Genomic DNA, 21643 nt, shown 5'->3' with positions numbered 1-21643 from the left:
TTTAACCGTTTATTTGTCATAAAACTTAAGAAGTTAGTCAACTGTGAGTTTATTATCAAACTGTACTTTAGTATAACCCTTATTCGCGAACAAATTAGAAAGGAAGAAACTAATATTGAGAGCATTACCGCGTTAACCCCTAATCATCGACACATTGATGAAACAATCACGTGGCCCCCGGGGTCTAGCCGACCGAAGGGTTAGACGCATTACTGGACATAATCTTGATTGATCAGCTACAAATAATGTTGGTTTCGCGCCGCGTGACGTACCAACCCTTTGTTTTCTTTGTTTCGCGTACCGTGCGCAGCGAGAGGGTTAGATGCGCTTTTCTTGTCGTGTATTAGAAAATTACTTGAAATATTATGAGCAAGTTCGACAGCAAATTGAGTTAGACTGGTTTGTAAAATTGAAGCCGGCATCCAGCTGCGAATCACAATAAAAACGTTCGTAAGATAATATTCTTTGAATATTTCGTATTATTCTTCTGATTGCATATCATTAAGCGAGTTGTGCAATGTAATGATAAATGCGCATCATTACGCAGCCATTATGTTTTTAAAACATTAAGTGCAAAGCGTAAAAAGATTATTAAAACGACTACGTACATATATAGCTTCAATAATTTCCGAACGAACCAAAATGGCGGTTGTAATTTCGCGCCAAAGTTAGCGTACAATATGGCCGTCAAAATAGAATTTTCCGCTACCACAGACTGCAATTACATTGGAATAGATTAAAAATAATAACAAGTTCGCTTACGAGGTGTATCATTTGTAGGGCGAATTCAGCGGCAAATTGTCGACTAAGAAATTACAGGGTTATAAATGTACTACTTGATCGTACGTACTTGAAAATTGAAGCATTCAGAGGGTTAAACCGTGCATTGATGATTGATACTATTTAGTTATTTACTGATGCATTATTGAGTTGTAAAGTATAGGGAAAATGGTTTTCCGAGGACATTCGGAATTTCCCTTTATGATAATAATTACTTAATTAGAGAAGTTAGCCTAACTTTGTCATCATGGTGGATTCTATAAAACATCAGACGTTCAACACATCTGCTATATAAAATTGAATGCATAGAGACAAAATAGAATGAAACAATATAACTTTTTTAGCACACAAAGACGCTTAAAGGAGAATTGAATAAAAAGACACCGAAAAAAATATATTAATAACCTTTTTTTTGCACGTTTAGTCAAAATGTGTGTTTTTTATTTCAACCAGATGCATCGGACTTAATCTTCCTTTGTTATTCACACAAATTTCAACCTATATAGTGTAGATATAGAGTGCATTTTTGTTTATTGTTTTTCTTGTTTTTTTTTTAGCTTCAGATCTGCTTGTTGGTTCACATAAGAGATTATAAATATTATTGTAATAAGACATTATGATTCATGGAGGGATTAAGCATCATTTTGAGCCCCTATAGTCAATGCAAGGGAGTATTTTGTACTGTTTACTTTCGTAACGTTAAGTGAGATTTTTTTACTTGGATGCATTTTTCTATTATGTATGACATTTGGTGAATTATCTGGATACTTCTTCTTCTACTTATTATTCTCGTAAATACTTTAAAACCTACTTAGCTTATTATTGCATTGAGCAAGCGTGGTGATTAACGCTCAATCCTTCTCCGTGTGAGAGGAGGCCTGTACCCAGCAGTGGGACGATAAAAAGGCTTATGATAATAGTTTATTCTTAAGTAAACAATTGTTATAGTTTAACAACAAGTTGTACCCAAATAATGTACTTATACATAGTTTATTTTCTTTCACTTTTCATACAAAATACTACGTTAGTAAAAGAAAATAACATAATAATGTATGATAAAGCTATTTTTTCGCATTTTTCTTTGAGACTATATCCACGTTTTAGTTTGTACTAGGGGTGAAAAGCGACTAATCATCGCTGCAACATTAATTTCAATAAAAGAGGGTGGGACTGTTGTCTATGGCGTACCATCGACTACAGAAGTAGTTTTATCATATTTTTGTCTTCAATATGTAGAGCAGTATTTTCGCTTTCTAACCAACTTATCGAAAAGGAGGTTCTCAATTCGTCGTTACTTTTATAATTTGACAGAAATTTGTGACCGCAAAATGGCTTGTTTTTAACATATCTTTTCTGAATTAATACTGGTTCTACAATAAATAAATAATACAATAAATAGGAATTTGCTGAATTGATCAATGAATAAATCAACACACCTTTTTAACCTTTCCAAAAAGATCAAAGTTTTTCAATTCATCGGGATTTTATTTTAAAGTAAAACGATTCAATACACAGTGCCAATACTCCCAAAAATAAGTCTCAACACAAACAAATTTTTAAGCAAACATATGAATGTATTAAACTCACTGATGATATTAAACATAGGTCTACCCTACGTAGGTAAAAACTCCCTTTAATCCATGTCAGCTGCTCCTGACTGGTCCGTTTTCCCCATTCTACCCTCCAACTACCCTTATTTACAACCAGTATAAACCTAAGACCCACCTTCACATACAATATCTTAACACTCAGAGCTCAAGACATATTGGTCACTGTCGCCCAGTATAAGGTGGACGGTTTGATAGAACATTTGAAATTATGTGAGAGGTCTAGCTAAAGTGGTATGGCTAGCTAAGCTATGAAGTACATAATGGGTGATATTTTTTGGTTCATTTTTGTGATAATGTTAGACCAATTGATGTTGCGGATTTTTGGTTGCTTTGGAAATGAAATTAGTTAAGTTATTCTTTTTTCTTAAGTTGTAACTTAGGTACCTACACCTTTCCCCATATGTATATTAATGATGATATATAATTTTAAGGAGAGTAAAAGATGGGTACCCGTCTTTCTGGGTAACATTGACAAGCTTTAAGGCGTGTTTCGGAAGGTATGATAAACTGCAGGTCCAGGCTGTCATTTGAACATCGGTTCCAGTAGTTATCGGTAGTCAGAAGCCTTTAAGTCTGACAACTAGTTTACAAAGGGATATTGGGTTGCCCAGGTTACTGGGTTTAGTAGGTCAGATAGTTGGAAAAAGGCTAGGCAAATGATTGACAAGCCTTGAGGTACAGACCGCAAAAATGCCTCGTTTCATTGAATAAACACCTATATTTCGAGCACTAATTACAGCATATTTATCAAAACACACAGGTTAATGACACCATTGAAAAAAAAAACCTCTTTTTTCCAAAACCAGTATGAGTACGGTACTTTAAAATCAAAACGTTCGGGAACTGTCGGCGAATGTCGGCAAATGTCGGCGTTGGCGACGAAATCAGCCGACGTGTCGCGAAGAATGCGCCTGCGACTTTGTAATTGCACACCACTTGTTATATAGGGTGTTTTGTTTCGGAAAAGCTGTTTGTTTACTGAAAATGGTGCAAGAATCGAGAGTTGTGGAGACTTTATTCAAGCATTGTATGGATGGATAATTATAATATCTAGTAACTTAGAAAAATCTACCAACCAACCAGAGAAGTATTTTGGCTACGTAGAATATTTTATTAATACACTTAACTTCAAGATGCTACTATGTTTATCTCAAATCTCCATGATACCAATCAGTAAATCTATTTTGACAGGACCCTTCCCCATCAAGAACAGATCATTATCTACCAACCAGCAGAGATTACCAAAGATTTCTCATTCTCAACACCCTGTACACAAAAGCTTGCACCTAGTGTATTTATGTCATTATTAACCGGTGCGAATTAATACTCATTTAGCATCCATTTTTATCGCGAACGCTGTGCTCGTCGCAAAAAGCCCCATACCTCTAGACTCGACGCTGCACCGGTTTTGCGCAGACGCATCTCAGCCCAAAATGGCCCGCTAATCATTGTTGCTGTAATATAATTTATTGTAAAAGGTAGATTTGTTGCGGTTAGGAAGATAGATGGAGGGTACGTTGTGTGATTTATTGTTTTAATTATGTTTTTGGTTTGGCTATTATATTAGACGTTTGGATCTGTGATTTTTGTGAGAAGATAGATTTGAAACAGTGAACTTTTCATCTGTTTGGGATAGTCTCTCTAGAACCGCAAGAAGTATTCACGGTACCTGTATCCTTTTTGACCTTCAGTTCTATTTATATTTTATAGGTACTACATAAAACGTTTAGGTAAAATTAAAACACCCTTGAGACAGCCGAAATCCTGCTGACCAATCACGTCAGCGCGCGTTACGATTGGCGTATTCAAATTCAGAACCCTTGGACGAATTTAAATTTCGAACGCGTCCCTTCTGCGGCCGCGATTCGTGTTCTATTTTCCATAATCTGCCAACCGCTGTGACCTCTGGACGACGTCATATCTTTTAATTTATTTCTCGTATTTTTATTTATGTTTTCTAGTTGACGTCACATTGAGTGATGAAAGAGCATAATGTTTAGTTCATCGGCATATTAATGCCGCTTTAAACGGACAAAAAGTCGACGCGAGTCGGTGAACGCGGCGTGTCAGCCACTAATTGAGAAGCGCACGCTATCGCATGGTGCAACCAGGCCTCAATCAGTAAGCAAAGGTTAGAGAAAATTCTCTTAATAACATACTTTTATTTAGTTCTGTCGGTGACCAGCCTTTTATAAAATTGCATAGATTATCGGTGTTTGTTATCACAATAAATGAATGACTGACCTTTACGCGAAGAACTTTTTGCATCGAGATAGAGAATTCCCTTTTGTAATTCGAAAACATTTTACATTCTTGAAATGTGGAGCGAGTGAAGTAATTTAGACTCTAGTAGAAACTATTTTGACTCAAATTGCATTGGAGGCTTTATCGGCTGTTTCAACTCCATAAACAATATAAACTTGAACTACCGAAACAAACAATACAGTAACAGGTATTTTGTTGTGCCAAGCGATAGTTATGAATCTAATAAATATTGTAACAGCGCTGGTTATCATGACAAGAATTCATTAGCCTCAATAATTGTGAATGCAGCGCGAAACGCATCTAATAGCATTTATAATTATTTTTGCAAGAATTACATTTATTTTATAAATGGCCACTTTCACGGAGATGCCATAACAATAAAAGAGAAAATTCCGAGCGCCATAACCTTGTAGCGGCGGGGTGCTGTAAATATTATTGACATTTTAAAAGTATGCTACTCGCATTTTCGCGTGTGACTTAAGAAACGTTCGTTACATAAGGTTTTTTGTGTTTATCACGTCGTACGTGGCCCCACTCTGTAATTAAATGGTCGCATCAATGTTACGCGGGCAGCGTCGCGAGTAATGCGTATTAAATAGGTGATATCCTTTACGGCTTACGCTCACGCTGGTGATTGCGCAAAAAATACAATGAACTGTAATCGACCATTTGTGATTGCCGTTGTTTTCTCCGAGGTCAAGCGATGAACGAAAACAGAGAAATCTCAGAGGTTTCCCACGAATCCGGGATCGAGGGTATCTTAAACCCAACAATTTTTATCAACAAACGAACCCGAAACAAGATGCGTAAGGAATTCCAAACGGCAAAAACCACTCGATGGGGACGATAAAACGAAATCGCCGATGCGTTGTCGAAAAAAAAATGCAAGTGCTGCGTGTGAGCGAGATAACAAAAAACGTATCGTATCGCGGTTCCACTCTAGCGCGCGCAGCTAATGAATACTGCGTGGCGCGCTGCGCGGGCGCAGCTGCGCGAGCGGACCGATCCGCCATTTCCATTATTTATTTTATTTCGGCGCGAAACGTTGAATTGGATCAGTACGACAAAGAGGTTAAATTGCGCGTCCAAATCCCATGACAATTGTCAATTATAGCGTTAAACGGAACACGGACAGATGTAAACAAATACACAATGTAGTGTCTTTTGACGCTGCGCCGGCGCAGTATCTGTGGCGGCGACAGTGTCGCTCACGGGTCGGTGGGCCCGCAATTGATCTCGAGTGCTCAAGACTCCGAACATAATCCTTTTTATTATGGAACACAGAATATCGTGTAATCATTATGGGATTGTGAAATTATTACATGGCAATCGCCTTTCATCAACTTTCGACATTCCACGCATTGAATTAAAGACTGAAACGTTCGTGTCGGCTTTAATAATAAGTTTTGCACCATCTGATACTGGATCCAAGCCATAAATCCGTACAGTGCTGTAGTAAAATTTCTTTACTAATCTTCGCAATCTGAAACCCACGATTGCGATAAAAAAAAACACAATCCGTGAATGCAAAAAATTCAATGACGCATAAATCTGTCTAAACCTCATATCTGTAGATAGATCATCTAGTCTGTGCGTGCGTGTGCCCATTACTAGGTTTTTTCCTGCGGCGCTACTCGCCTCGTAATTACTAAGTCTAGTTATTAGACGTTAGCACAACTGTATATTCTTTTATCGTTTAATCCGACATTATAAGATCGATTACTAGTCTATTAATATTCAGTAAACTCGCTATAATGGCAGAAATACTTAGAAAATGCCCGTTGAAAGTGATTGACGGTGATCAGTCTGCCAAACGGTCTTTGTAATGGAATGAAGTCATACTAATAGCTGGTGCATCAGTACTTAATGAAATTGATGATGTTGTGAATTTGTAATTATTTTTCATCATCCCTCGATTAATCCAATGAATAATTGAATGGCAGACACGAAATTGAAATAGCTCACACCTTGCATGATAGCATGCAAAATTTCCCTGAAGAAAACGTTGGAAGTTTCTATATTCGCTCTGTATATTAATACAAAGCAAGCATGTATAATCCTCACAGCCACACACGAAGATAGAAAGACTAAAGCACTTCACAACGGTACAGCTAAGTACTACTGAACTCGCAATACCAACCCACCGTGACGGCATACAATAACCAATAAAAATATACAATTAAATTGGAATGAACTAATATGAACTCAATACGCTGGAGTTTTGTGTGAACTGTACTAAAAAGCGTAGTAATGAGAACAGCATCGTAACGACATCGATGCACGCCATTCAAACATCGAACAAGAACAATGAACATATTGAAACGTGAAAGAAAACTGGTTAATTGACAAAAAATATGTCTCGTAATGGCTGGATTTGAATGAAATCGAATGATTATAAAACGCAAGAAGATACTTTAGACACAACGTTTGATGAATTACTTAAGACTTGCAATTTTAGTGACATAATCGATAATGAAGGTCTCAATCGATTGGTATTGAAAAGTAGCGACATTCTTGAAGTACTTAGATAATTATGAGAATTAAGTTGGAAGTACGCTAAGCAATTTACATAAACTGGCAGTTAACAGGTTTCCTTTATCTCAGCTAAAATCTATTCCAGATATTTCCAATCTAACATTGACTAATGAACTAATCAGACGCAGACACCTAGACACTGTCTGTCTGTCAGTTCAATGGAGCGTATTATGACGTAACAATGCATAACTGGAATAAAAAAGGAGGAGAAAAAACTTAACATATCGACATACCAGTTTCCACCCCATCATTAGTGTTGTGAAACAAAAAAACATTTCGGAATCGATTCCCACATCGATAGATCGTCTCCCCGACAATTGTCAATTAAAATTCCCGCAATTAAGTTTTAATTATCTCTCATTATACTTTCCGTTTCTTTAAAAATATCTTGATTTATCCAGTTATTTAGCGGAGGCGTTGGTGGTATTTTTGTTTTAATGTTTGATTACACGAATGGCTTAATAAGCTGTCGCGAAAACGGAATGTTTGTTGAATGCTCTCTGTTTAAACGACTGCCAGATTTAGCTGTAAGAGTATAGAGCTTATGGAACAATTTGTTTCAATTTGAAATGTGTGGGCTGTCAAAATATGACGTCACTAAAGAAATATTGAAGTACACTTAATCGTCGTCTCGATTGCCTCATTAATCCATCGGTGCTTTACTACCGATAGCACGTCACACTCCACAGACGTTAGAAAACATCTCTATCTGCAATAAACAAACGCTACAAACGAACCATTGAAACTATAAAAATTGACTCACTGTCACTTGGAGAACGATTAATGACAACAAAAAGAGCTAAACTCATCGTGCGTACTCGAGTATGAAGCGTACTCCGTCAGCATCAGGGGCCTGACGCGGAGTACCGGGATGACACTATCACAACTATACCGATCGGCCGGGGAGGGCACTATATCAATCATTTGGCCCACAATCGCACCGCACGCCACTTAAATAAATTTATAACATATTAAGTACGTTGAAAATAAACACTTTACGGTTTATGATTTATTTCGTGGTATGAATTATGGACGTCACTTATTTAGCGTTAGACAGAGAAGGCGAGTTTTATCTGTGTGTATTGCGATTTCACGTGCCACGGCTACCGATAAACGTTTTATTATAGTAATTAAAGCGACCGATTAGATTTCGTACGTGTTACGCGTCCAAACATTTGATAAATGTGTCATTTTACACTGTTAATCTGTTTGTGATAGTATATTTTTTATGTTTACTGTCAAACCGTCAAGCGATAGTGATTTCGTTATTTTAACTGCAATTTATTGGCTACTTTACTTGTATTGGAAAGTTTGTTACAATAAGGAAGTTGAACTAGTATTAATCTTGCCGGAAAATAATACTTTTTACATTAGAAAACACACATTTTAACTATCATTAATCACAAACAAATTTAACAGAGCTGAAACTAATCAGTTACTACAATGTTTTCCGTGTAATATTTTAGCAGTGAACCATTAAAAACAATAATATATTATCGTGGAACCTATGTCAATAAATACATAAACAGTGGTCAGTTCCATGACACTGAGTGACTGGGCCGTATCATTTATCTCAGCGGGGTCCCGGGGGTCGCAGCCATTTCCACTTATAAATACAATTTAATTTCAATAATTATAATACAATAAAGTCTTTGACTGATAAACTATCGATGTATTTACTTACTCTATGATATGAAGTGTTCATAGAAAATTTATTTCAGTTTTATCGTTGAATAAAAGATATTTCTATTTGAAATGAACAGCTGTGATTGAATTATTACCACAATATACCTACAATGAAAAAAATATTAGAATAAAAATACTAAACAAAATAACCTGTTGCAAGGATATGAGCAGTATAATATTATAATCGAATTTAAAAAGTGAAATTCAAATTGCACGTCGTTACAAAGTCGCATCCGGCGGCCCGTCAATGTGAAGACATCAAAGTTATTTTTTAAATTACATATCAGCGCAACATGTCAACAACTATTGTTGCCATTGTTAAAAAAAAATGTTAAACCCACAAAGATATCGCGGTAACATAATTTTGTTACAAATTACACGGTATTTGATTGTCGGTTTACAGATTACCAGTTTTACGAAGGCCCGAATTGTTACAAAATGACTCCATTTTCCCTTTTTTTAGTTCAATAATACGTATTAAGCGATCTGCCTCGTCATGTTATTATGGGCTCCGTAATGAAATATCATTTTTATAAATGTTGCAACACTTTCTTTTATAATGTTGCCATTTTAAACAAATGTCCTTCCTGGAAGATTGTTGGGAATTTGAGTACAAACAACTGTTTTTTTTTGTGTTGGCAAGGGATTATGTTTGAAGGGATCGTTTTTTTGTTTCTCGGGCGAAGTCGTAAATCACGCTTGTCTTTTGAATGTTACTTTATCAGGTTTTCTCGGTCTTATTACGAGGTGCTTTGTTAGTTTTATGGCCGTAGTGTCTAGTTCGGAATGAAGAGGGGATGCTTTTCTATCACTAGTGTTCGGTTTCAAAATGGTGGCGTGACGTTTGCAGTAAAAGTAATTTTGAAAAGACTACTTTTATTCTTCTTCATCTTATTTACTTAGTTCTTGGTAGTATTCATTGTAGCGTTTTGGAAATGAACTCACAATTAGTAGCTAAGAAGTCGGTTAAACAACTACACAATGCTCATACATGTGCAAATCATATACGCACATCACATAAATATACATATATACGATTTAGACATATACATGAAAGAAAGAAACACTTAATATTCATTGCATAATCTAAAGAAAACCTCAGAAACTCATTGTACCATAACTAAGCATTCTTATCAGCAAGTAAATGAAAATTGAAAGAAATACACGCATCGAATCGATTACAATCAATCGAGAATTAATTCGAGTGCTCACAAACTCGATTTAGCTGAATCGATAACAAACCGAATAGCGAGACGCGAGTGCGTAAACAATTGGTAATCGGTATAACTCGATTTACCATTACTAATTAGTAGTTTATAGTTATTATAGCATTATGTAGAAGAAATTGCCGCTACTGATTTACAGGACGCCATTTTGTTTGACGTTTTAAAATTCGAATGAATATGCAAAGTTGCCAGTTTTCTTGTGCGATGTACATTTATTTTTAAACTGGTTTAGGGCGCTGTTTATCGGGCACTGAAAACAACAGTTATATAACATAAATGCATTCTATAACAAAGTGAAGTATATTTTAATCTACCAAAAGCTTTAATAACAAAATTATTTCATAATCTAATATTTTAAAAATTTTCCATCGGGTAGCCCAGTCAGTTTTTTTTTTCTTTTAAGGCAAAGGCAGCAGGTGTGTTATGCCAAGTTATTCAACCTCCCTTCGCTGAGTAATTCTAGTTCGGTCTTTTCAATAGTTTTTATGTTCTCAAATGGTTTAGGGAAATGCGAATTCACCCTCTTTTAGTCTAGACTTTTGTATTGTCAGTAAAAATAAGTAAGGTATTTTATTTATTACTTGAGTTAAATATGAATATTTTTACTTAAAGTGAAAATATACTGGGATGTACAGTCAGCGCCGCAAATTGGTTAACACTTTTGAATTAACCCAGTGTGTAACACAAAAAAAATCTTTTGTTAAAAATAAAATGAGTATTAGGTACATCATCTTCAATATAATTTTCTCATTAGCAACTAAAGTCGATGTATTACTAATCCCTTCTAAAAATTTGTTCCTATACAAAAGTTATATTGTCTACAATGAAAATAACTTAAACCCTACTCTACATATTTAATGTATTGAAACTTGAAGTTCCTTTTCCAATTTCGCATGATGCATTAATCACAATATTCTCTTACCTGTTTGCTGAAGACAGCAATGTCTTCATTGAAGGACTCTGATGAGCAGACATCGCCCCCCGCCACGCCGGGGTCCCGGGGGGTGCAGGTCGCCAGCTCACATTTCTCGAAGATGAGGGCCAGTAGGGGGAACAGGGGGTGCCTGGAAATTGGGGGTCGTTTAGTGAGGAAGAAGAGATGAAGATGAACTTGGTGGTATGATTTGGTGGTAGAAAGATATTATCTTAACAATAAGGCATCAAGGTCGATATAATAAATAGTTCATATAGAAATCTAAGTATGTATAAAAATAGTTGTTTAGTTGACTGTACTAATAGTTACATATTTCCTTTGCCATATGACACATATTAATTCGATTAAAAAGACATAATCTACTACACATTTTTAACCAACCCTCTTTGGCGTCTACACCTTATGCTCTCCATCTCACTATTGTCGAAAAAACAGACAAAATTATGAATGAAACAATTTAACCCCACAAATCACCAAAATAACCGCTTAAAACAGATGACTCCTTCAAAAAAAGGCGCCAAAACATGATAAAAAGGTAAAGATATGGTCCAATTGCGGGCGGATGACCTCTCACGCGACTGATCACAGATTATATCATATGTACGTGATCTCGATATCATCTTTATAGTTTATGCCACCGTGTGGGGTATGGTGCCAGTGTTAGCGGACATTTTTGGAAAGATATTCAAACTTTTTTGAGTAATATCTGAACATTTTTTGGGCAGTGAGATTCACATCCTTTGGCAGTCGTTACGGGTATTTAGTAGCCAGTAAGTGTGACACCAGTCTAACCAAGGGGATTTGGGTTGCCCGGGTAACTAGGTTGAGAAGGTCAGATAGACAGTCGCTTCTTGTAAAACACTGGTATTCAGCTGCAACTAGTTAGACTGGAAGCCAACCCCAATGTAGTTGAGAAAAAGCTAGGCAAATGATGATGAGATCGATTTTAGATACTGTTTGATATATTGTTTTTTTTTTTTATTAAAGAAATATGTGTAGTGACGTAATGAAGCTTAAATAAAACGAAGTTTTTCTTGACATGTAAAAGGGGTAATAAATAAGTATAATTTGCATATAGTCAATCCCTATATTTAAATTCCTCCCTAACTAATCATTCACAATTACACAACTTAAACAGCCATAAAAAACGACTATAATTTCCTTTATTTTACAAGCATTGAACAAGAAATTCAATAAAAACCATCTTCATCATAAAATGGTTTGCTTGGTAAAGTAATAACTGAGTCAAAACATGTATATTATCTTTATATTTTTCAAAATTATACATCTAAGTTGTGTCCAGTGGGGTATGACCATAGATATGTAGTTTCCTTAATGATACTAGCTTGAAAAAGGCAAATGCTTCACGGTGGTATTTTATCGGGTTCCGTAGCAATAAAATAAATTAATAATGCCTACATTTACTGATTAATATTTCATTTTACGCGTTAACCTAAAAAAATATTCAGATAAAACTTTACAATAAAAATATGTAAGTTTAATTTAATAACCTCCGTTTTTCGCAATAGGTATTCTATGTCAAAATTACAATTTTCAAATGTAAAGTCAGTTATTTTAATAGTTATGCAAATAATCTGCAATCATAGACAATTATTGCAGTTTATGATCCAAACTTTATGTTTCGCTGTTTGTTTACGCAACCAACTGAAGTATATTTTATTGTTTTCAATAAAAATTTAAGATAATAAAATACGTATTATTTTGTACTTATTTAATTTAATAACTTGACTGTAGAAGATATTAATATAAGACTGACATTTCGGATTGACATTAGATTTTGTATACAACTTACAAAAATATATGCCATCATTACATAGCCCTTTTCTTAAGACATTTAAAAACAAAACTAATACGACCACAAATTAAAGAAAAACAATTAAAACCCAAAGAACCCTAACGGCTAAATAACTAATAAATACATATAAATTACATTTTAATTGCAATAAATTTTGCAACGCTACACGCAAAAAATATAATCAATGCGTAAATACTGCATGCTCTGACCTTTCTTACGAACACAACTTATTACTAGGAAGTTTAAAAAGAAAACTTATTGTCTATTACTCTATGAAATTACTTTTTTATGCAAATAGAATGCACTGCGAATCTATGGTGGAGTAACCATTTTTCTAAGACCTTTCTTGTGTATGAAAGTTGTACTGTAAGACAGTTTTGGTTACAATAGTTTTTGACCTGACTATACTTAATAACTGTGTCAGGAGTAAAAATAAATCCATACTGATACTTATAATAAAGAGGATATTTTTTTGTTCTTTTTTTATAATTCTTTCACTGTTGGAAAGCTACACTCTTCACGAGTAACATAAACTATATTTTATTCCGGTAAGGGCAGTAATTCCTACGAGAAGCGGGAAAACGGCTAATTCATAATAAAATAGCTAAATCTGTTTACTAAAATTAAACTTATTTTGTAAACATTATGAGACAATTTAATAAAATCCCTTTGATTGTATTACTATCATCAAATGACAGCTTAATGACAATACAACGATGTAATCCGTCTCGTACAAGATAAATTATTTCTACGTACATAGATAGTTTTGCTTCATTGCCATTTCTCTAGATACGACATATCAATATTATCAGCAACATCTATGTTTTTTGGGACATCTTAATTGCATTTTTCGAATAGTTACTAGATAATTTTAGTATTAAAAAAAAACAATACATTCTATCTTTATAGTAAGGCACACTACAAACTGTTAGTCGGCCAATAGTATGTTTGGGCTTATAAATCAGTCTGAAGATTAATGGTGAGCACACATTGCTAAGATCAGGTATTTAGCTAGTATCAGACCAATTGAAAACTTTGATTGGAATCTAGATTTTCTTAAAAAGTAATGTTTTTTCAGCCATTGGGTCAACTGTCCGTGGACTATAGTGTGTAAAATTTGCTTATCCTTATAGGTTAAGACAAAGCAGAAATTCTCAATTAATAATGAAACAGCAAAGCTAAAACATAAAGGTGATTTATTACATTAAAGTAAATTGTATAGTACAAAGGAAAGATATAAAAATAACTACTGAACACCGGTAATAACACATAACCGATTAGATCGGTTATTGATCATCATTATAACTTCCTTTCGTTAACATTTAAAAACTTGTTTCTTTAGTTTTAGTTTGTTGAACAATCCAATGATTTTTAGATAATAGGTATGTTAATAACTCAATTTAGTTTATTTGCTATTGATTACAGGTATATTAATTTTTATTCGTATTGCTTATGTATTGCATAAAGAGTACAGATATTAAAATTCTAGTATCTAAAACTACTTTTTACTTTTATAGCTGTAATTTTTTTAATTTTCTTTTAAAGAAAATAACCATCATCGCCATTGTACATAAACTGTCTTTATTATTTTTATTATGTATTGTTAAGTGTGCAATAAAGAATAAGAATTAAGAATTAAAGAATAAGAAAATAACCATTAATGCTTCACGGAAAAACATTACACAATTTTCACCAAATCTTTTTCTCAATTTATTTTATTTTTAACCGACTTCCCAGAAAGGAATTCCTTCTCAATTCAAGTGTTCCTTTTCTATACCTTTCATCCGCTAACACAAGGACCATACCTCAACCAATGGCGCCTAACCTCAAGTTTCTTGACAACTTTTGATCAGATAACATGGAGATGCCTCAAACGGATGGTTAAGCGTCAAATGTAGCACCTTTGTGCACTTATCTTGCATCTCTAGGGGAGACTGATAGGCGAAGTTTGGCCCAAAGATTGGCCGAAGTTGGGACAAAGATTGGCCCAAGTTTGGTGTTGTTTTAAATCAACAGAAGGGTTGCTGTTGTCTTTTGTGACATAACAACATGATGAGAACCGATTTTGATGAGTACCTATTCAAAAGTTAGTTGTAGCAAATGTAACTGTGTTCTTATGTCATTGACGTATTTCTCAATATATTTGGATGAACTTCTTAATGTTTTATACATTTTTGTATTATTTTCTAACGCTATAACATTAAGTGCTTTGTGCTGTTAGACATCCCCAATTCCTCTAAGGTCCAATACGAATCATCAAACACTAGAGTAGTTTTTCTGACATGCGACAAATGATTATTACAATTCCCAACTATATTAGCCTAGCTGAGGACCAGAGTTTTACATGGGCTAGCTACCTATCTGTCTTCTTCAGTCACCTTCAAAAATATATCATCAAAATACCAAACACATTACCACTCACCCGTAAATAGCGTCTTTGTCTCTCTTATGGACGAGGGGCTCTCCAGGCAGGGCGTGCGCGGGCGCCGCGGGCGGAGGATAGTGCACTGGCGGCAGGTGAGGATGGGACAGTCTGTGCTCGTGGTACATCGCGCCTCCCTCCATGTAGCCTCCGCCGTGGAGGCTTTCGTCGTACTGTTGGGGAGAAGACCATTAGACTGGCAGAAATCCTACCACCTTCTTAAAACGTGGTATTAAGAAGTACCCGCTTTAGTAATAGCTTTAGTCCACTGATTTTGTGCGGGACTGTGGTTTAAAGGTGGTACAAAAGCTGGTACTTCTTTAAAACAACGTTTTATAATGAGGTGGCTTAGGTTTGGTGACACAGACCAGTAGATCGATGTCTGATCGATGAGTATTCGAAGGAAAATTGTACCGGTCCTCTGCAATGATCGCGTCAACGAATCTATTCGACAGTCGATCCATTGGTCTGCTAACCACCTTATATGGTTCTTTGTGGAAGAGGAAACACAGGGAAAATTAGAATAAAATTATGTGTGTAAGTGTATTGATGATGCCATCATAGTACAGACCAAATTGCCTTATAAACGAACAGTCAAACAAACCTTCTTTTATCTTAAAAATCAGTTAAAAGCAGGCCCGAGTATACTTCCTATACACCATCCTCTTAAAGCAACAATTAAACGTACGTACAAAGGAGTTAAAAAACAAAAAAAGGTCCGACTTGAGACGTTGAATATTCATTTAAAAATGTTTAAGTCATCGTGATGGCTATCTTACATCAATGGCGAACCTCAATTAAACACCATGGGCTTTTAAAATGCGTGCCTTCGCTTTTAAGCAGATTAGAGCGTTCAAAAAATTGACAGGCCCTCTTGTGGATCTTTTGTGTACTATTCCTTAATGACAGATTATACTTTATATCTCTTGGCTGTATAGACATTGTTTCTTTGCCTATCTTTATAAATTCTAACCTCTATATTTACCTTTTCCTTGATTGACGTAATATTAATAAAAATCAATGAAATTCTATCCATTGTTGTGCAATGCTAATCGATTTTTATCTCAATTAGACAGGTTTATCATAATTTTTGTGTGACGTAATTAAAATGGAATTAATATGTAAAACATGACACGAATATTTTGTTTTTAAATTAACAATTCAAACGGTCAATGAACTTTGACATCAAAATGGATACTTTTATCTGTTAAGATTTATAATAAGTATTAATTATATTCAGACTATTAAGTTAGGAATTTTAATGTTTGTTATACTATTATTATATTACAATGATGTTACCTATTACAAATATCAATGATATGTCCATTAAACTTAGGTACAAAATGGCGGTGTACCCCAACATTTAAATGTCACTGAAGAACTCAGTTTTCTTAATACTACGGATTATACTATACGGATTTCTTTAAAAGTCAAGTCTGAATATTATAGAGTTTCTAAGACACCTGTTGAAAAGTACATTAAATACCTTGAATATTATGTATTTATTTTTATTATTTACATTACCTTATTTCAATTTATTTTTTATCGATGACATTACAAGATAAGCAGTCGAACTTTTTCACAAAACTCCGTACCTACAAACTTTAATAGCAACTGCTTACTCAATGCTTATTTTTCATACATATTTATGTACATTTTAAACGCATTAAAACCTCTATAGACCATATCGATATCGGCCATTTTGTAGAATCAGTCCATCAAATGAAGTGACTATGCGTTTTGCGTCGATCGATACTCTAGGTCGGTCATTACCGCGCCTTTGCTTTGGGGTTTTTTTTTTTATTTTATACTGGCAACACTGAGGTTCGTCTGCTTTGTAAATTGTGATATGGATGGTTTAATTTTTAATGTACATACATACCTATTTAGTTTTTGATACAATTCTAAGGTGTGTTGTTGTAACTACAGAAAGAGTCCTCCTAAGTAGATATATGCATGCATACAAGGTTGGTTTGTTTGTAAGTTTCTGTTGAATAGTTCTTCTAGACATTGATATACAGGTGATATTTGGAATGCAGTTAATACCAGCTACACTTAGTACCTTACAATTAGAAGAAAATTAGGCACCTGACAGTGACATATAATCGTTAGAGTATCCCAGAAATCTTGAGAGCATGTATTTCTTACATGCCTACATATTTTTGTAGAAAAAAACGCTAGGTACTCCAAAATGTTCGCATCAAAAAATGCGTAAACCAACCACTTTTCACTCAGAAAAAACCCGTCAATTTCATAGTTTATTTTCCAACAAAAACTGTTGGCAATGCGTCCTGTTTACTCTAACTGAAAGTATGTGTATATAATGTATATGTATACAATGTATACGTGTATATAGTAAATACGTTTGTACGATATACTAGTGGTCGTTACCCGCTTCTCTCACCACTTAATGCCAAGTAAACAATACGTTTGTAGCGATGGCAAAATTGTTTGGTATTTTTTAGTAGTGAAAAAGTGTTTTGTAGAATATTTTACTGCCTATGGGGTATAATTTTCGTAGGTATGGTGATGTAATTTTTTTAAATAATGGCTGATAAATAAATTCATCGTCTATGCATTCTTCAAAAGCTAGCAGCCTACCTATAGATAGGTACTTTTTGCTAAATTTTAAACACACGAATTGTAGTTAACTTCATGCTCTCCAAAACTACTCTCCAATACAGTAAACTAGTAGTAGTAGTAGTAATAGTCGAACTCTATAAAGAAAAAGTACACCAGCATTTATTATCGATGGCATTGCCAACGCTACACAATAAAGGAAATGGCTTACTTCCATACAAAAGACGACATGCTAACATTAAAACTGAAACATAATTTACAATCATGATAACCGACATTATAGTAAGCGACTTTATTTCTGATAACCCACCATTGTTTGGCCGACTGTACGCTATTCGATACGTCACTTCATTAGTACATTACTCGTTGTTCTATAGGCGCCCGCGCATGTGCACGAGGTCTCGGGTTTGAGTCCCGAGGATCGCTTTTAGAAAGTTTTATAAAGCACCTGTAGTGTGGATGGTTTTCTAAGTTTGTTTGTACTTTCTAAGTATTTTTTATATAGTATTGTGTTATAAAATACGGTCCAATGACCCTATTCTTTAAATGCCACCCTGAAACTCAAATTCACGATAACTGACCTACTTATATAAAAACGTCTCCTAGTGCACAGTCACTACTTAGTCAGCTACAAATTATCAAAAAAAATAATCTTTAACCCTTATCACCATACATTCGTCAAGGACCATTAAAAATAAGCCCAACAATAAAATTAAGAACAATTTATCTGAACCACTTCCAGGTACTTTTAATTTATTATCTTAATTCCGAATTTGGTAAAAACCAAGTCAAATCCAAAATGGCTGAACAAAAAACAATGGTGGAAAGATTAGAACAGATATTGGCAAAGCCAGTATAATCGCGACTTAATCTAAATAAGGTTTTATACATTAAACATAACCCGTATGTATATACTTAGTATGAAATCTCAAATATTCTTACATACATGCAATATGCGTAAGTCCTAGACTTACACATACCTATATTTTCTCTCATACCTATAGCAAAAACTGTTTAACAAGATGTCATATTAGTTCTAGAATTTAATAAATAAAGTTAAGTAACATTGTAGTATTTTAATATTTAGTTATAGTGGGAAAAACTGTTAAAATCTGATGAACAGCAAAGTCAAAAATTATGCTTACTTATACCCTTATACGTAAACAAAAAGACGAATGACAATGTATGTATATTATATGTAGGTAAGTACTGAAAATGTTAATAAATGCAATGGGCCCATTTCTTTATTGTTTTTCTTTAGAAAAATTATTAGAGAATATTTTTTCATACAAACCACAAGTTTATTTCAAAAGAGTTTTTAATAGTAAGGAAATTGGTTGCAATCTTTGGTCAAATATCTTTGCTACTGGCTTCTAGTGACCAGTGAACTGTATTAAAATATACTAGGTATATTAAAATGTCTCGTTACTCAAAGTAATATCTAAATTAGAGATATATCGGTAGCTAAACCCATTCATTTCGCATAATTCTGTCGTTTGAGTGCGAAAATTTAAATATTGTATGATAAGCATTGATTGGGCTGTATGTTGGTCAATGTTGTTTACTTAATATTATTTTATTGGTTTTAAGAAAAATAGATAAATATAGGAATTGCAATTAATTCTTCCTTTTCATCAATAATTGTCACTTTTCCATCAAAACGATAAATTAAACTAGTATAATTTTCAGACCATCATCAGCCTAACCTTTTGCCAAATATGTTGGGGTCGGCTCCCAGTCTAACAGGATGCAGCTGAGTACCAGTTTTACAAGGAGCGACTGCCTATCTGACCTCCTCAACCCAGTTTCCCGGGCAACCCTTGGCAAGACTGGTTGCTTGTACATACCAAATAGTATAATAAATATACTTTATTTTTGACCTTATCAACAACCCAGTTTGTATATACTTTTGGGACCTCTAAATAGTGTTTTACAGCACCATAAACTGTTCTAAGATTTAGTATTAACAATTTAAATACACCTTGCCTACAAGGGGAATATGCAACTGAACATAAAATAGTAAAGGGTTGGCCGGAGAGTCATTACAAGCGGTAATTAGACGAAAGGGTTAATTTCGTAATTCGTAATTTCGTCATTAAATATGAATCTGTAGTTGCTATTAGGTTATGTCTAGACTTTTGTTAGATGGTGTTTTAGACGCCATAACCTTTTTTAAGGGTTATATTGGAAGAATAATTAAAGGATTTCCCTTTAATAATAAGGTTATCTTAGGCAAATTTTTGATAATATTATTGCCTGGAAAACTTTGAAAGATGAAGTAGATATTTTAGTTAGGCTAACTAATAAAACATATCGTTAGATGGATAGTCCTTCCATATATTTATATTGATTTTAGTCAGTGCTACTCAGTCCAAAAACTGTTTACATGGTTAAAGAAAAAAATGAGACGTGAGATGACAGAAGATAGAAGAGTATGGAAGAAGAAGACATGCTGCGCTGACCCCAAATAAAATTGGGATAAGGGCAGAAGGATGATGATTTTACTCAGTCAAAAACTTCCTTGAATATCTAATACTTCCTTGAAGGTGAAGATATAAATGACATTAATGGTTATTATACCTATAGATACCTATGTATTTATACAGAAACATACATATACTAACTTCTAGGTACACATTATTATAGACCTTCGCTATTAATGAAGCATACGTAAGCAAAGCAGTGATAGAATAAATTAATTCTAAGAAACAACAATATTATTGGTTAAATTTTCCTATTGTTTTATGTTTCTTTAAGTTATCCATCATCACGTGTAGAAAATTCTAGTTCTTTATAAAAAAAAACTTATAGATCTATCTTTCTTATTTTTGGTAGGAAATCAACAGATGACCACTCCCGCTGTGTGTGCAGCGTGAGGGAGTGTCAGACTCTTACTGTCTAAAACCCACCATGTTCCTTCTTAAGCCTTTTATGTACCAGGGCCGCGGTAGGTAACTCTTTCGAGCAATCTTACAGCCTTTCTTATACAGGTCTTGGTGGACAAATTAAGGCAAATCTCTTTTCCTCCAGGTTCTTTAGTTTTTGGGCAAAGTAAAGGAGAAACTCCTTTTTCAATCTTATATAATTTTTAATGTTTTTAGAAATTTCATCGTAATTTGAAGAGAATTTATGTCGTACTTATTCATAAACAGTACACGTGTGTTTTTCTCTAGGTTTTGAAGATATTATCTATTAGGTATGAATCTTATCATTAGGTCCTTATGGGGAACTTATGTAATGCGATTTGCGGGGTTTACCCAATCCGTCATTTGAAAAGTTATGTAAAGATTACAATGATTAGCAGTTGTCAATTATTTATTTATTTATTTGTTGTGCACGTTTTAACAAGTTCAAAATTAAATCCGTTTATGCCATGTGTAAGATAATAAATAAACATTTTAAAGAAAGCTTGTCATTCTTAATGAAAATAACAATAATAATTATAATCAGCGTGACATAAATTTTTCGATCTTTTATCTTACCTATAACAAATTGCAAAATAAGGTAGCGTCATACGATTAATGAAAGAAAAACCCGAGATACCGATACTTATCAATACTAATACAACACAGAAGAAACAAATTTTTGTTTGTATGATTGTTTGTTTGTGCCCTAAAGGCTTCGAAACTACTGAACCGAATTGAAAAATTCTTTCACTGTTGGAAACTTACGACTCTTCCAGGGTAACATAGGCTATATTTTATCCCTTTACGGGCAGAGTTCCTACGGAAAGCGGGTGAAACCGCGGGAAAACGGCTTGTTAATTATATTATCAAAAATATGTTATGT

General features: G+C 34.3%; 2 protein-coding genes across 6 annotated transcripts in view; both read right to left on the bottom strand.

Annotated features, from left to right (window-relative positions):
- LOC110381946 (alanine--tRNA ligase, mitochondrial) overlaps positions 1 to 21643 on the bottom strand; it is a 317119-nt gene that overhangs the window by 121931 nt on the left and 173545 nt on the right. The gene's annotated exons all lie outside the window — the stretch shown is intronic.
- Positions 1 to 21643, bottom strand: part of LOC110379250 (homeobox protein homothorax) — a 250907-nt gene that overhangs the window by 215113 nt on the left and 14151 nt on the right. For all 5 annotated transcript variants that reach the window (XM_021338844.3, XM_021338845.3, XM_049848791.2 and 2 more), the window contains exons 2-3: positions 15275 to 15447; positions 11025 to 11166 (exon numbers count right to left, since the gene is read on the bottom strand). In XM_021338844.3, coding sequence (XP_021194519.1) covers positions 11025 to 11166; positions 15275 to 15447 — 315 coding nt within the window. The remainder of the gene's footprint in view (positions 1 to 11024; positions 11167 to 15274; positions 15448 to 21643) is intronic.

The sequence above is a fragment of the Helicoverpa armigera genome, chromosome 20 (assembly GCF_030705265.1).
Source record: "Helicoverpa armigera isolate CAAS_96S chromosome 20, ASM3070526v1, whole genome shotgun sequence".
In the NCBI taxonomy this organism is placed as follows: Eukaryota; Metazoa; Arthropoda; class Insecta; order Lepidoptera; family Noctuidae; genus Helicoverpa; species Helicoverpa armigera.
This window is presented reverse-complemented; position numbering and strand designations above follow the sequence as displayed.